Source organism: Myiozetetes cayanensis, unplaced genomic scaffold, assembly GCF_022539395.1.
Source record: "Myiozetetes cayanensis isolate MyiCay16 unplaced genomic scaffold, myiCay2020 scf6-25, whole genome shotgun sequence".
Taxonomy (NCBI): Eukaryota; Metazoa; Chordata; class Aves; order Passeriformes; family Tyrannidae; genus Myiozetetes; species Myiozetetes cayanensis.
Genome location: NW_026087853.1, coordinates 60,267,305 through 60,284,111, shown reverse-complemented (window position 1 = coordinate 60,284,111; position 16,807 = coordinate 60,267,305). Strand labels below are relative to the sequence as shown.

General features: G+C 37.2%; 1 protein-coding gene across 1 annotated transcript in view; it reads left to right on the top strand.

Annotated features, from left to right (window-relative positions):
* Positions 1-12,855, top strand: part of METTL15 (methyltransferase like 15) — a 72,263-nt gene extending 59,408 nt beyond the window's left edge. The window contains exons 3-5 of the mRNA XM_050335228.1: positions 3,075-3,266; positions 5,313-5,491; positions 12,299-12,855. Coding sequence (XP_050191185.1) covers positions 3,075-3,266; positions 5,313-5,491; positions 12,299-12,744 — 817 coding nt within the window. The 3' untranslated portion in view covers positions 12,745-12,855. The remainder of the gene's footprint in view (positions 1-3,074; positions 3,267-5,312; positions 5,492-12,298) is intronic.
* Positions 12,856-16,807: the final 3,952 nt, after the last annotated feature.

Sequence of the window (16,807 nt, the reverse complement as noted above, 5' to 3'; positions counted from 1 at the left end):
ATTTCTGCATAGGTATCTTCAAGTCATTAAATGTTAAACCCTGCAAATTTTGTTTCTCCGTTTATAAGAGTTGTTTCTAAAATATTCTGAATATGTAAAGTGCTGTTCGAGTACCAAGTTTAAATATTTTCTCTTAAGCAAGACAACTGGATTTGGCTTGATTGTAACCTTCAAAGATTGCCTAAAATGATTACTGTGCCCTCTGGGTGGCTCATTGTCGAAAGTCCCCATTCAGTCCTGGTCTGGAATGTTTTGATATGGTCTCCCTCCTCGGGCCTTTCTGAACTATATAAGCTTGGCTGTTTTATTTGGTGCTTAGGGATGTTCCTGCTTTTTCCACTAAGCACTGCTTTTGCAATATATTAAGACAGAGAGGATAATAGATTTTTTTCACCCTGGGTAAGTATGGTCATGGAACATAAATCTTCTATTGCCCAAAGAAAACACTGGAAAAGCAAAGTGGAAGGAATTCTTCATACCTGGGTTGAACAGAAGATGTGTGGCTCTAGGAAATAAACATTTTTTTTTTTTCAACATAGTTTATTATTTAACAGTTTATCATTTATTATTTATTTGAGGTTATTCTGGAAAGTGAATTTACAGATGATGTAAATAAAAACCTGAAGGCAAAAGGAAGTTGAGGCTAAATTAAGAATTGTTAGAGAAAAATCATGTGTTTAAGAGGCAGTTTTTGTTTGAACATAGGCATAAAGAGTGGTAGGCTAGGGAAGACTTTTATTATGTTCCAATAAGTATTCTGAATGCTTGGTGGAATATTTTACTTTAAATAAATGTGTCGTGCTTATAATCTAATAGACTAGTCCTTTTCATGATTATCATTGTTGTTACTATCCTATCAAAGAAAGAGTTGATATTTGTACTTCCTTTCATAAGGCAATGAATCTTTCCTAGCTGTGTACTTGGCTTGATTAATTGGGATAGCCAAGATGCTTAAAATTGTGTCTTCTGTTCCACAGAGAAACAGGAATTCAGAGAACTGACCTGAACGTTGCGATACAGTCATTATAAACTCATGAAAAGCATCCGGTTTTAGTAAGGACTTACATTCACCAAGATGCCCATATCCACTATTGGTGAACACAGTGCAGTGTACAACAAAACACCTTATATACAGAAGCTGTAATTTCACACAGCTGACATCAAAATGTCAGCCTTAATTATTTTTCAGTCTCCAAAACATTTGCAAACTCCAAAGCATTTTCCAGCTGAAGCATCTCTCTCCACCAAAGAGGAAATTTCAACTTGCTTCAAATATTCTTCTTTTTTAATTAAGTTTTTCTAATCACAAAGGCCACAGATCAAAAGCTTTCCCAAACATCTTAGTTAATCCACATACTTGTGACTATTTTAAAGAGATGTAATAAAATGTCTAGCAATAAATAAATATTGTTCAGAATAATTTTTCAGTTGTGTTGGTAACACAGTAGAGCACTAGTTCAGAGCTGCTGACATGGATTACTGTCTGCTGGGGAACCAGACAATGGCAATTTACCTTTTTTCCTAGGTCTCGTTTATTTTCATGTCCCACAGATGGAATTTTAAAGCTCATTCATTTGCATGAGCCATAAAGTTAGAAACGCTGCCCAGTTGGAAAAAGTGCTGCAGATTTTCAGGAAAATTCCTCTCATTATATCGAGGGGAAATACAATCTCAAAACTATGACTATACAGCTTAAATTGGTTTAAATATGTTAAGTGGATCATTGTGCTTTTCAGGAACTGTCAGTTCTTACTAAGATGAGGAGTTGTATTCAGTTACGTGCTGGAGAGTAATCAATTCAAAATTATGTGTGTGATCATGATATCCCTCATGGAATTTGTTCATTCACACTGTTTCCTGGGTTTTGTGCTACGTTCAATAAGTGGATTGTTCTGCTCTAACGAGGAGAAAGTTGTGAGGCTGAGTGTTCTTCCATATGGTTGGACTTACAATGTCTTCCTTTTAAAGGAGCTGTTTCTCTCCACTGGAAGCAGTGTCTTCTTGGTAGAGACAAAAATATGTTGTATTTTGTAGGTACTGCTTAAAAATGCAGCAACATGTTGGCTAATCTTTTCAAATCTAATTCATTGAGATTTTGAGAGACAGGTAAAATAAATTACGTAATTTTAAGTCGCCTTATATGCAAGCAAAAATCAAAAGTCCAGGTTTAGACATTGAAGAAATCATTGGACACCTCAGAGATGATGGAACCACAGAATATCCTGAGTTGGAAGGTACCCACAAGGATCATCAAAGTCCAGGTCCTGGCCCTGCACAGGACCAGCCCCAGGAGTCACACCGTGTGCCTGAGGGCAGGGTCCAAATGCTTGTTGAACTCTGTCAGGCTTGGTGTGCTCTGTGACTGCTTCCCTGGGAAGGCTGTTCCAGTGCCCAGCCACCCTCAGTGCAGTTGGACACTGGAACACGTGGGGAAGAAGATTTGTCATCTTCTCCCTTGCCATCCCCAGTGATTAGGTGCCCTAATCCAAACTACACTGAAGCGTTTTTACCTGCTTGTGATCCAGTGCACCTCATTTGCCCATCTGTTTTTAAAATGGTAAATACCACTAAGAAGGTGTTTGTGGCAGGACAGGAACTTGGGGTGTTTTTTTTCCTGGTAGGTACGTATTAACCACAAGGTTGTGCAGTTTTGCTCCATCCTATCTGCTTCTCTAGGTCCAGGATCTATTCCTTCCCTTTTTGCACTTCGTCCTCACTTGACTGAGGGCCTTGCTTAGCGGGGAAGGTGCCTTGGTGGTCAGGGCGTTGCTGCTGAAAGGTGTCCTTTGAGTTCCTGCATACTGAAAAAAATTAAATCTTAGTCAGGTTTCCATTTTTTTGAGATCAAGCAGGAAGGGAGTAAAGAATTAAATAAACTGTAAGTAGTCACTGAGGGGTGGTTTGGAGCAGTTTTCAATGTTGACATATGAAAAGTACATGAACTATTACTTTGAGAATAGCCCTATTGCTTCTGAGGCAAGTTGAGTGCTATCATCTAATTCCTGCTATTTAAGGGGGAGAGACTGTGTTGTTATAATTAAAATTAAGGCTATTTATTTGTTACTTTCTTACAGAAAACAGATCCAACCTCTTCTAGGACGGTTCAGCGAGGCAGAGGCTTTGTTAATCTCATCTGGGGTTGAGCCAGGGACTCTGGATGGAGTTCTGCTGGATGCTGGCTGTTCTTCCATGCAATTTGATACACCTGAAAGAGGCTTTTCCCTGCAGAAGGATGGACCTTTGGACATGAGGATGGATAGTGACAGGTACCTGAGAATACAATATTTCTTCCTGGAACTCAAAAACTGTCTGCTCAGAAACCCCTGTGAGTTTCATTTCCCCTTAAACTGAAGAATTCTCATCATCAAACCACATCTAATTTTGCACAAGTATACTTTCTTTCTGTTGCCAAAAAGCTTTTTTCCATCTCAGTGCTCAGCCCTGGTTATCATCTTTGCCTGCTTTGAAATAAGAGGAAGGTTCCCATGATGAGTAATTAATGAGTAACGTTTTTGTTAACTGTACCATTGAATTTTAACGTTTTTGGAGTGTGTGGTATACAGTCACAGGGACATCTCCCTTGCAGAGGCCTGTTATTTCCACCATTTCTCAGCCTGTACTTGATCTGCAGGCTCACAACTTCTTACTGGAGTCCCTTTCCTTTTTTTGCCACAGTTTGTGGAAACTTCACTTGAGCAGTTTCAGTTGCTTCCTCAGGAAAGAGGCAGCGTCCTTCTTTTGTGCAGTGACCACCTGACCCAGTCGCTTCTCTCTAAAAGGAATGTAATATAAAATAAATAAATAAAATCCTATCTGTTATATCTGCCGTTTTAAATCAGATTGCTACATTGCTTTTAACACACTACTATAATGTTGTCTTCCATGCCCACAGATTTGTTGTAAGCTTCCCTTAGCAAAATCATGAGCTTCCTTTCACCTCGTGTAGGAGGCACATCAGGTTTTCTTAATTGCCAAATTAACGATTACCTAATTCTTTAATTTACTTATTACTTGTAATAAGTAAATAATTACTTGTGTTTAAATTATTTGGATTGGTGTTTAGTACTTTCAGGAGCATGAAAATCAGTGATGGTGATGGAATGATAATTCCTACTTATGCAGTGGTTGTCGTCTTCAAGCAACCTGATGTATTTCTGAAGCATTTTGCTTTTTTACATGAGCAACCAAACGTCTCCCTTGTATAGATGATGGCTGTTATGGCGTGATGCAATACTGGGAGAATGATAGGGTTTTTTTCTTGGTGTTTTGATGGACCTGGAGTCTTAAAAAATGCCATTTGCTTTTTCATTGCTCACAGAGAGCCAATGGGAAGCCTCAGTTTCTAAGGAATCAGCTTACCACATCAATGCTACGACTCAACACAGCAAATTTCACGATACTTGCTTTTTCTGGTTTTGTGCGAAATGCTCCCGTGATCCTCCTGGGCTTCAGTCCTCAGATTTCAAGAGTCTGAACTCCAGGCTTAAATATAAACCTGATGCATCATGAGAAAACATACACTGAACAAGAGCATGAGAAAAAAGGATACCTGAGACATAACAAAAGCCTTGCACTATGGTTGTTGCTATGATACTACTCGCCTCTAAGTTTTGTTATCTTTTGTAAGATGCTGCAGGGGAGTAAAATATGCCAGAAAAATTGTCTACTAATTAATGCCTTTTTAGAAGAGAATTTATTAAGTAGTTTGTATGTTTTCTCTGATCAGTAAACCCATAGATAATGTTCATAAAATACCTACTTCAATAGCAAAGTTAAAGAGATTTCAATGTATAGATGTGAGGATTATACTGTTTAAATTGCAGTAATTCCTGTCATTTGTATTAGGTAATTTCTATTACAACAGTATGTGGATATAAATTCTTATGCCTTTTAGTGAAAAGTAAGATCTAATTATTTTCATTAGCAGTTGTTTTCATGGCAGGAGATGTGAAAGAAAAGATTCCAGTTCTGACTGGAAAACAGCATAGGATGCAAGGTGACTAAAATGGACCCAGAAGGGGCAAGTTTAAATTCTAAAGCTGGCTGAAGAAAAAGGTCACAAAGCATAGTTTATGATAATACTTAGAAGTTAAAGCTATTCTAATTGAAGTTAAGGGACAAACTCCACGTAGAGCGGCAAGGAAAAGGATTTAAAAGGTGCAAGCTGTTTTCACAGGTTTGCCATTTGAAAAAAACCTCAAAAGGCGCTTGTACGCGGCGCGTGTTTGACTTGATGTCTCAGTGCTGTGAGGCTTCACCCCTTGTCAATGAGAGCTGACGTCAGCGCACTAATTGGCTGCCCCCGTGCGTAGGTGCCCTGCCGTGCCCACCGCCGCCGACGTGGTGAACGCTCTGGATCAACAGGCGCTCGCGTCCATCCTCAGGGCCTACGGGGAGGAGAGGCACGCCAAGAAAATCGCCTCGGCCATCGTCCAGGCGCGCAGCGTGTACCCCATCACCAGGACTCAGCAGCTTGCGGGCATCGTGGCAGGTACCCCCTCGTTAATTAAAAAAAAAAAAAAAAGAAATAATAATCCCCCAGGTCCCAGAGGGATCTATTTGTACTTGAAATCATGCAGGATCTAATCCTGCCTGTTCTGCTCTGATGTCAGCTCCCTTCTTCTTTTTTTTTTTTGTATTGTAGTTTGACAATTAGTTTAATAATAGATTTTACATGAAGCGATTTATCATTTTGCCAACGAAGTTGAACCGCAGAATGACAGCAGCCTAGGGTATTCTCGATCCTGGCTGTTGATAAACCCTCAAATATCAGATGTGTCATACCAGTTTCAGCTATAAATTTCTGCATTGTAATATTTCGAGGGGAGGTACCAAGGCAGTTTCCAATGATGAGTGAAATCAAGTGATTTCTGTCTATTTAAGGGATCAGAATGCACAAAGCAAAGCAATACATGGCTTGCTTCACCTTGTGCATGCCAACTAGATCAGCCTGAAGCGACTATTGAAACACTCCATCTTACTTGCTCCTCACTGTAAACAATTTGAACAAAATGCAGTTAGGCAGGAACAGTACTTACATCAAGAACCCTCACGTTTGTGTTCTCAAGTGAAAATTTTCAAGGAAGAATATAAGGCACAAATCCTGTTCATTAACACTCCAGTGAGTAATGTCAGGATGCTTTTATTTTTTTAACCAACTAATGAGAATTACTGGATCTCATCACAAACAAGTCTTAACTGCTGACTTTGAATGGAGGCCTTCACAATGATAATCCAAATTTAACATTTGCTAAAGAACAGTGTAAAATATGAGTATCCTCAAGAGTCCTAAAAAATTTACTGTATTCTTAAAAATTAGTATTACTTAAACTGGAAGTTAAAGGCACTTACTTTCAATGACCAACAAATTAAAATGTTTGGATTTGTAGAAGTCAGGATAATTAAAAAAAATGTCCAGTCAACTGAGTCCCAAAGTTTAGCTGATGTGATAAAAGAACCCAAAGACACCGCTTGCTGTCGTAAGCCCCTGCTGTAAATACAGTAAATATGAGGAGCAAGCAATTTTAAAAAAAATCAAAGAGATAAAACACTGTGAGTCTTTTATAAAACTTACATTTTTAATATCATCATTATCAACATCATAAAACAGTAATTTCAGGCTCTATCATATGTACCTCAAGCTTTTTGAGAAGCTCTTGATTAAGACAGCGTGCCACTATTGAGGCTGAAGCAACCACATCGCTGTGTTATAGATGTTGTAAACAAGCAACTCAGTAACTTCTGAAACTAGTGTATATAAAAGACAGTGATTGAAGATCCCTTCATGTTTAATGTGCTGCATGTGAGTCATCACTTAATGGTCACTTTCTGTGACAATGAGAAGGATTTTTTTGTCCTCATTTGAAATTCTCTGCTATATTTGAAGAGCTTCCTGATCCATTAGTCACATATGCATCAGGGAGTGTACATGCCAGAAACAATGAATCCAGCACACATCTGCCAAGACAATAAATATGTATGTTTTGTCTGCCTTTTTTTGGAGTATGCAAGTCGTTATAGTAATTTTAGGGCTGTTACACTGATCCCTGTTGGCACAGAACTTCTTCCAGTTTTAGTTTGGTTCATCCAGAGAAGGAGAACCATGGTGGTTGTATCTGGTTTTGAACTGATTATACCTTAACAAAATTTTTGGTAACTGTAATGTATTTTGATTCATTTCTTCTATCATCCATATATATTCTTATGTGAAATAATAACAGTTAAGTTATTGACATAAACAAGAGCTAAAGTGCCAGAGACCAAGCTACAAGAACCTCTTCATGGCAAAGCCCAAAAAAAATCCTGACTAATTCAGGCCTTTACCAGAATAAAATCTATGACCTATTAGTTAAATGTCATGTCCTTTAAAAAATAAAATATTAATTAGAATAATAAAATCTTGCATTTTAGATTTTGCAGATTCTATACAAGCCTGATTGTCTTCCAGAACAGGGTCATTATTTTTGTCTATATAGGAACCAGAAAACAAGCAAAAAAATCTATCCAGTGAAGCTGGCCATTTATGTCTTTTTCTCTGCTGGTGTCAGAATCTGAGATTTATGTATTGTCCATAGTTCTTTCACATGTTATTGATTGCTGTGGCTTCAGATTTTCTAGAGCTCTCCAGTTTTTTCTTGAGGTCCAGCTAATAACCAGAATCACAGTGAATCTAGATTTGGACTAATCTGAAATTGCAAAATTTAATTTTTTTTCATAGAATTCTAGACTTTTGTGGTCTTTCCTTCCAGCCCCCAGAAGGTTAGAACATGTATTGCTGTTGCTAATTGATTGGGAGATAAAAGTGAAGGATGCAATTAAAAAAAAAACCAAAACAAAACACAAACACAAAACAGCCATGCAAAACAGTTGCACAGCATTCACAGAGCAGTCAGATCCTTCTAAAGTTTGCATTAGCAAGAGTTCTGCTTGTAAGGTATAGCTGTGAAAAATATATAAATAGATTTGTGTGTCAAGATTGACCACAACAATTTGGGGCTAAAATGCAGGTATCCAAGTGATTTCTCGCTCTCCTTTTTTTCAGTTCAAGAAAGTAATTCTTCCTATATCTTGGCATAGCACCTGAAAATTCTCTCTCTATCCACATCCTATGCCAATGCATAAGGACCTGAAACAATTAATTAAAAATTTGGCTTTTTTTTTTTTTTTATTAATTTTTCTAAATGTTCTCCAAAAGGCTGCTGATCCATTTAAATAAGATCTCTGCGAGCTGTGGAGTCTGCAGTTCACACGTGAGAAAGGAGGAGTTTCCTGTTCAGCCATGTGAGCAGCATCTCTCCTGCAGCACAGTGGAGCTCCGCTGGCCGTTTGTAATTTCCACAAAGCCATCTGCAGTGCTGAACGCTCTGTAAATACTAAAGATCAGGAGTTCTCCCCTGAAGGGCAGCGAATCCATGTGTGGAAGTTGATTATGAAGGGCTTGCTGAGGTCTTCTGTTGCACCTCACTGAGTTATTTGAAAACAATAGGTTTAACTCCATCTGCAGAAAAACTTTAAAAATAGGAACATTTTTAGAATGTAGTTTTGATGTGCTTTTCCCGTACAGCTGATGATCTGTTTTGATTTCTTTTCAGTGGGCAGTATACCTTGTTATCTATTAATTTTTGTCCAAAATTTAATTTTTCTGAGCATTATTTAGGTGCATAATCTGTCAACAGATCACTTTGAGATCATGCCATCGTTCGGCCTTAGCTTGAAAGGAATTCACGATGAGATAGTAAACAAATTTGAAAAGTTTAAAAAGAACTTTAAAGTCAGTCTTATTCAGACTGGTTCACATTTTTAGACTTTAATTAATCAGTTTGGAATGTGTAATACTGCCTGAATTTCAGATGGGTGAGAATTAACACCGTACTGAGGGAGCCCAGACAAAAGGACATTGGTTGCGTCACAGAAACTTATTAAATGCAATGCTAATTCAACAGACGAATTCCTGCAAACAGGTGCACGATCTGAATTAATTTTTAAACTCTCCCACTCTCACACACTCTGGGGACTTTAATAGTTCATATTGACAGGCCCAGCACGTTGCTAATTTCATTCACAAGCTTTTAAAATTTCAGTGCATTTCAACTTGTGAATCTATTAGATTTTTAAAAAGTGGAAGTATCATCAGGGCATCCTAAAACTAAAAATGATAATTTCTCTCACTGGGATTTCAAGCCAGTCATCTAGCCAGAAGCGTGGTGTTTTTATGAATGAAGTTCATTTTACAAGCTTCCCATACAGATTTTTTTTTGTGTGTGTTTTTGTACATTGTACAGCCAGTTACCAGGAGGGATTTTCTTTTAGTGTCTCGGTGATTGGAGGGGTCTGGGTGACAGATATTATGCCTTAGCAGAAAGCACAAATAGGGGGTTTTTTGACTATACCAGAGGAGTAAAAGTGAGAGGGAAATTTTTCACCCATGGAACATAGGTCAAAATCTACTACCTTTACTCAAAAGATGAAGGCCAGAGTGACAGGAACAACTACCACAGATTACATTTATTAGTTAATCCCAGTCTCTGACGACAGACCAGTAAGTCTTTGAACTTGTAAATAGTTTGATTTTGTTTTTAGTTGGAAGGATTTTTTTGCACAAAGCTGCAAAGTGACTGCATTTCTTTACCAACTTCCTGAATATGACCTGCAGTCACAAATATGACCTGCAGTGCTCTTTGTGCATGTTCAGCTGAGGCATGTAAGGTTGTGTGATACTTACTGAATATATCTGGGGTTTAATTTATTTTTTTTTTCAGTGTGTGATAAGTTAACTCACAGTAATAAATTAATGTTGCAGTTAATTGTGGTAGAAGTTTATTACAGGAATACAGTGCACTCAACAGCCACGGCAGGATAAGTGGAGAAGAACCTTCCAAAGACCTGTTAGTGTCCTAGTTGTGCTGGTAACCTCAGTATTGTTGTTCTTTTGTTAATCTATTCAACGTTTCAATTGCAAAATAGTGATGTTTATGATCAGACTGATGGATGTTTTCCAGATGAGTAAAAGATGCTTTGCTGACATAGGAGGTAAAACTCTCAGTGTTTTACTAAAATTCCTGAGAGATTGACTGTGGAGATATTAAACAGAGGATCTCATTCTAGGTTTCCGTTTTTATGGTTAGGTCCCAGTCAAGAAGCACTGGTCAGTTTTGTACCTAAATTACATGCTGTTCTCTTGTGGGTCAGCTCCATTTTTATCTGTGATACTTCTGGAAGCTAAAATACTCTTAGAATATCAGAAATGGATCATCCCCAGAAAACCAGCAGTATTTTTAGAAAATACTTGCTGCTAAAATATGGTGGTTAAAAATTCTGGATCTTCTTTGAGAGATGAACACCAGCTCTGGGTGGTATCAGTCTGAAACCGAATGTATAAAACTGATGCTCTTCAAATCACAGCTGTAAATTCTTCACTTTCTGTGATTTTGGGTTCTCTTTTGAGTTTAGCTCTCTTGTCGAAATGGGCTTTGTGACTCCTACAAGGAGAGTATATATTCATTTTGTGATTTGTAGTAAATATAGAAGGTTATGTTCTCAAAGATAGAAATTGTATTAACTAGCTAGTGCAACTTTTCCAGCGTTTGTAAATGATGGAGAAGCCTATCTCCCACAGGTGACATCTGTTTTGTGAAACAGTTTAAAGTCACAAATTCCCATGCAGTAGTTTGTTGGGAGAAGTTGAGCCTGTTGCCACTTTCTCTCTCAAAGGATTCAGACTATAAGAGTAGGAAGCAGCCACAGCTACATTTCAGTGAATTTAGGAGCTGTTAGTATTGAAGTCAGAGGGGGCTGGGAATGTAGTTTGGAAAATCAAGTATGCAGAAACATATCTTAAATCCATTGCCTGCATGATAACAACTTTGTTAATGATTGAACTTTTAAATCCCATTATTATCCTGTCCCTTTGCTGAGCACTAAGATCACTTGTGTGTTTGTGATACCAAACACTTGTGCCTTCTGACATCAGTAAAACCTTACCTTTAAAACCAAATAAATTAAACTAAAACTAATAAATTACTTTGTGCCAACATATTGGATTAGGATATCTCTATTCATTTTTTTCAATCACCTGTGTAAATGTGAATTTAGACAACTAGTTGCAGAGGTGCAGTGTTCCCTTCTTTTACTCCACCATGTAGAATATCAATTACTTGATTTTGAACTGCATTTACTTGCTTCACTATGTTGTAGCTTGGCACTGACATGAAATTTAATACATATATATATACCAGCTGCATTGCCTTGTCTTTAATGGGCCCTTTTGTTTGGAAAAATAATTCTTTCAGTTATGTACTAGCGTTGTTCATTCAGTTTATCTTTATCAGACTCCTGTGCTCACTTACATAATAGATTACAAATTTACTCAGCTTTCGCAGGTCTTGTAAGATTCTTGCACTTTAATGCCTCTGATCTATCAAATCAGGTTTCTCAGGTTTTGCTCTGCATTCCTGTAATGAAAGCTCAAGCCTAAAATATATTGAATATTGGTATATTAAAGTTTCTAATAAAATTTCAGTCTCTACAGAGACTTGTTTAACTCATAAGAGTTTTGGGGAAAGGAAGACAGAGTTTTGTGCATCTGATAAAAAATATTTAATCTGGTGATTTTTCATCTGGCAAATCCATACCTTGACATATTCTGCTCAATAGGCATGTGAAAATGCAACAGGATCAGCTGCATTTGCTAAAGTTCTCAAGGTATTTTTGTGAACATTTGAACAAACACAGGAGTAGTAGTCAACAATTATTATTCCCAAGCAAGGATACTTCTTTTAGCTTAAAGTAATTCATTATCACCAGGTAGACATTGTCTTCACTTATCTCTGCCTTTGGAGAAATGCATGATTATCTAGAAGGCAACAGTTAAAATTGAGTCCATCATGTATTAATTTTTTTTTCCTTAAAAGCGTGACATAACCACAAATGCTGAACTGACATTGATTGCACTGAGCTGCAAGGTGAGACTTACCTAACCCATCTTGTTTTTTCCTTATCTTAGTTTCAGCCAAGTTGTGACTGCATTTGGAGAAGCAACTTGTATGAAAGATTCTAGGGAAAAAAACCAACACTTAACCATAAGCCAGCATATTTTAATGGGGTTTGCATTCAGAGATGTGAGTTCTAAGTAGAAAACAAATGCATATCACAAAGAAGGGAGCTCACCGCTCAGAGTTCTGTTTAAAGTGTGCTTTTCTTTCGAGTCATCGTGCATGAGTGGATTAATGTGTCAAGTGCGTTAATGTCAAGATGTAGAAATACTAAGATACTGACATCTACCTTTTAAAATTTATGGCAGGTGCTTTTCCTCCATCAGCCCTGTATGCACGGAAGGATTTGCTTCAGAGACCTGCCCATGTTGCTACCAAAACTTTCCAAGGCCTGCGAATATTTGTCAATGATGAGCTCCATGAGCTCTTCATAGGACTGAAGACAGCTGAGAAGTTTCTAAAACCCGGAGGTCGCCTTGTAGCCCTCTCCTTTCATTCACTAGAAGATCGTATTGTCAAACGTTTTCTTCACGGGATAGACATGGCAGAAAAGTACAATCTCAGCTCAAGGCAGAAGATAAGACAGGCTCTGAAAAACTCCTCCAAAAAAGAAGATGCACAAGAATCTCCCCATGGAAAATCCAGCTCCAGGTGGATTTTTATACAGAAAAAAGTTCTCACACCCCAGTCCAAGGATATTGAAACAAACCCAAGAGGAAGGTCGGCCAAGCTAAGAGCTGCTATTAAAATCTAAAACAAAATATATGATTAGATAATTGTATAATTTCCTTTAATTTTGTTTTCCAGAAGGCTACCTGGACAGGTAGTATCAAACTGAAAAAATAAAATGAAGGCTGTTAGAAAACATTTCTTTCATACCTTTGTGTTCTTTTTCATTAGGATGTAGTATAGAGCATCAAAACACAAAATAAATGAATATAAGTGGGTGTCACTAATTATAAAAAAAATAAACATGTTTTTTCAAAAGAGCATCAAACATAAAGTTTGTAAAAATTTTAGGTTTGATGTATTTGTAATATTTCCTTTAGGTTACATTCAAACCCCCAACATTAACTGTCTAAATTCAGTAGCTGATTGAGACGGACACATTTTTGTGGGGGTGGGTTTCACACACCTAATTCAGATGTCTGGTTCAGTCTAGAGTAAGTTTAAAGTAAGCTAAGAATTCATGATAAATGTGTCTCTGTATCCTAACTGACTTGTTGCATGAATGCCTATGGGACAAGAGCTAGTTCCGAAATAAGGTGACATCAGGATGTCATTTTCTATCCAGGAATTTGTAAATGGGCTTTTCTGAGTTTAATGATTAAGAATTATCTTGGGGGGAAAAAAAAAAGATACTTAGAAGACCACTGTTGGACACTACAATCAAGCAGTCAAATTTGATCATCTGAATTTCTTCCTGTAACCATTACTTCTGTGCATAGATCCAGTACAACTTTTAGGTGCTGATAGAATTATAACTAACTTATCAAAAAAAGGGGGTTATTGTGGGTCTTATGAAGTATTCTTCTTTGCTGTTGATCATTTATTAAGAGGTTCTATTTAGGTAAGTATCGAATTATTTTTGCAAAGGTTCACTCTAACACCAAGCTTTCAACTTGAGTGCTATACCAGGCAGTAGAACATGTAACATAATTTCTTTTTTAGTGAGTTAATATAAATTAAATTTAGCTTTGGGTTTATATTTTCTTATAAGACCATTGGTTTGCTAGTTTTATATGCTAAAAAATAAATGGAAAACAGTATACGTTTCAAATTCTTTGACCTCTGACTCCTTCAGGAAAACATCTTAATTTGAATAATCAAATTGGTACCAGGATTTCATTTGTGGTGAGTCTGAAACTTGGTTGGTAGAACAAAAAAGTGCAATTTCTGACTCAGCTAAATGACTACTACACCAGCTTCTGAAAGATAACTGACTGGATCATTTTGGGCTTGATTTTCATCAAGCATCCTCTTTATGTCGGTGTAAATTGTTACTTCATGGGAGTTTTTTGGGTCAGATTGACACAAACAAGTTGAAATTTAGGTTCACTGTCTGTGATAGGCAATATATTGAAATAGGTGAGTATTGTTTAATTCCTTGGTAAAGCTAAGTCATGTAATGTATTCTCAGGTATAGCTGATAACATAATCTGAAATAGAAGTCAAATGATGATGGGCATTTCATACCCTCCTGAAATTTCAATATTTTCCCACTAGCTTCATTATACATGCTATTAAATATTAAATAAAACATTCCACTTCAAATAATATTACTTACTGTTGTCATCTTTGAGACAACAGCCTGTACCCTAAATAGACATTTTTTTCATCCAAACATTAAATGTAAATAGCTAACGCTATTTTTAGCTAGGATTTCATACTGAGGTGTATTTCAATTGTAGATTTGAAAAATTGTGCCTCCAGCAGAGGCTAAGAAGAGTTGTAGTGCCGTGCTGTGCATTGTTCAGGAACACACTTTGGGAAAAGACCATCCAGTTGTAGCAGAAGTTCAGTATTGGTATCTCAGACATTATATGAAAGTATTTAAACTCCTTATGCTTGAAACAATGTTTAAAACCCACGCTTCTCGCATCTAAACTCAAAAGCACGCTTTCTTATGATAACTGAACCACTGTATTGCCAGGCTGTGTAAATACACTCCCTGAGTTAGGGAAAAGTAAGAGGCTTTGCTTTGCCTTTAGGTTGGAGTTGCACAGCCATGGCAGTGTATCCTTTGTTGAGCTTTTCTCTTTAGAGGGTCTCTTTCTCTCCTCTCAGCTTCTCCTCACCTTCAGCTTTAAACCTGAGGGATGGAGAGTCCTGGAATTTTAACCTCTCCTTGCCTGAGAAAAAAACCAAACATATGGTTTCCCAGAGAAACCTCTGGTTGTGCTTGGTCAAAGTATTCTTTTATCTTTAAACATTTCATTTCATTTCATTAAAAAAGAGGGACATTTTACACAGGCATGCAGTGATAGGACAAGGGGGATGTTAGGAATTCTTTACTCAGAGGCTCTGGAACAGGTTGCCCAGAGAGTTGTGGATGCCCCACCCCTGGAAGTGTTCAAGACCAGTTTGGGTGGTGCTTGGAGCAGCCTGGTCTAGTGGAAGGTGTCCCTGCCCATGGCATGGTGTTTGAGAATAATTCCAACCCCAATCCTTCTGTGATTCTGTGATTTAGTGATCACATTGTGTTATGTGAAGGGTGTTAGGTCTTTATCTTCTTACCTGGACACGTGTCTGCATAGTAGGCATCTTAAATTTTCCTAATGTGATACATGTGAAAGGTTACTAAAACTAAACATTTTTTTTCCATGATAAAAAACTATATTTATGAAAGAAGTAGTGGAAAAAAAAAAAACTGGTGGAAAATTACTCGTTGGAAACCAAATTGTGCTGTCAAGGCACAGGTTGCATATAATTCCTGAAAACTTCCATTCGACCTGAGCAATGTACATTTTAATCCAGCCAAATGCAAGATTATCTGTAAAGAAAAGGGGAAAAAAAAAGATTTTAGACCATGTTTGCAGGGAATTTGGCAATAATATGGTTCTGTACACAATGGGATGAATAGAAATATCCAATATGTGGAATAATTGTAGAGAATCAAGAGGTAATAATGGCGAGGCAGTGGTGTTGCCAAACAATATGTGCATGAGGGCGTGTTGCTAAAGAGGGTATCTCTTCATGTTACTAGCTTAGAAGGGTGTGGGAAAATTTTAAGAAGGATAAGAACCCCAGCTATAAGACTATTTGTATGCATTGTAAACATACTTTCTATTGAAATTACTAGGATTTAATTAGTTAATCCAAGTGAAGTAAAAAGCTGATATACTGTCAGAAGTAACCGCCTGGTAAAAAGATTTGCATAGAATAATTATTTGAAAATTACACACACTTATCCTGTGAGTAAAGTATTTATAGTAAAAATAAAGTACTTTTTTAGAACATAATTTTACAGTTTAGGCACAATTATCTGCATTTATAGCCCACGAGGACCTAGAGACAATTATTACTTCCCTATTGCTTCCTGAAGAAAAAGAATGTTTCATTGTTTCAGAGTGCAAGTAATATAAGGAATTAATATCTCTTTCAGTTTTGGTTTGCTGTTGTGGGGTTTTTTTTAAGACTTTTACAGTTAAGTATTTTATTAGTAGTCTTTTATAGCCACAGATGCTGAGATTGGCACTTGACTTGGAAAAAAAAAAAAAATCCCAGTCTGAAACATCAGTCTTTGTAAAGATGTGTGGAGGTATTTATTTGATGATGGAAGCTGGAAGGAGGGGATTCCTAACAGGGAAAATGCTGACTTCAGGGAACAGCAGGAGCAAGTGGCTCTTCTAGCAGCAAGTGTTGTGTCAGATGTTTTGCATTCTGCTTTCTAGAGCAGCATTTCTATGATTATAAATGATTCATATAATTGCTCTAATGTTATTTTTTTTTGTGCTGGAGAAGACACGGTTTTAATTGGGGAGTTTATGCTCCTAAACAGTGTGAACAGCACAGTGAGAGGAGCTCTGCCCTCAGGAAAGGTGATGTGCAGGGGTGGGATGATTTCAATAAGCAGTCTCAGACGCAGATTGTTGATGATTTGATTAAATTTTAAAATAACTTGGTTGTTTTAAATAATAATCGGCCGTGACTCACTGTTTTGAGTATCACTGCACAAAAGCACTGGTGAAAAATGAGACAAATGTGAATAAACAAAGAAGTAATGAACTCGTAAGTTAATTTATTGCTGCCCATCTTACTTAACATCTTTACCTCTAGCAAGAGTAGGCAAGGGGTTCAGACCTGATTTTTTTATA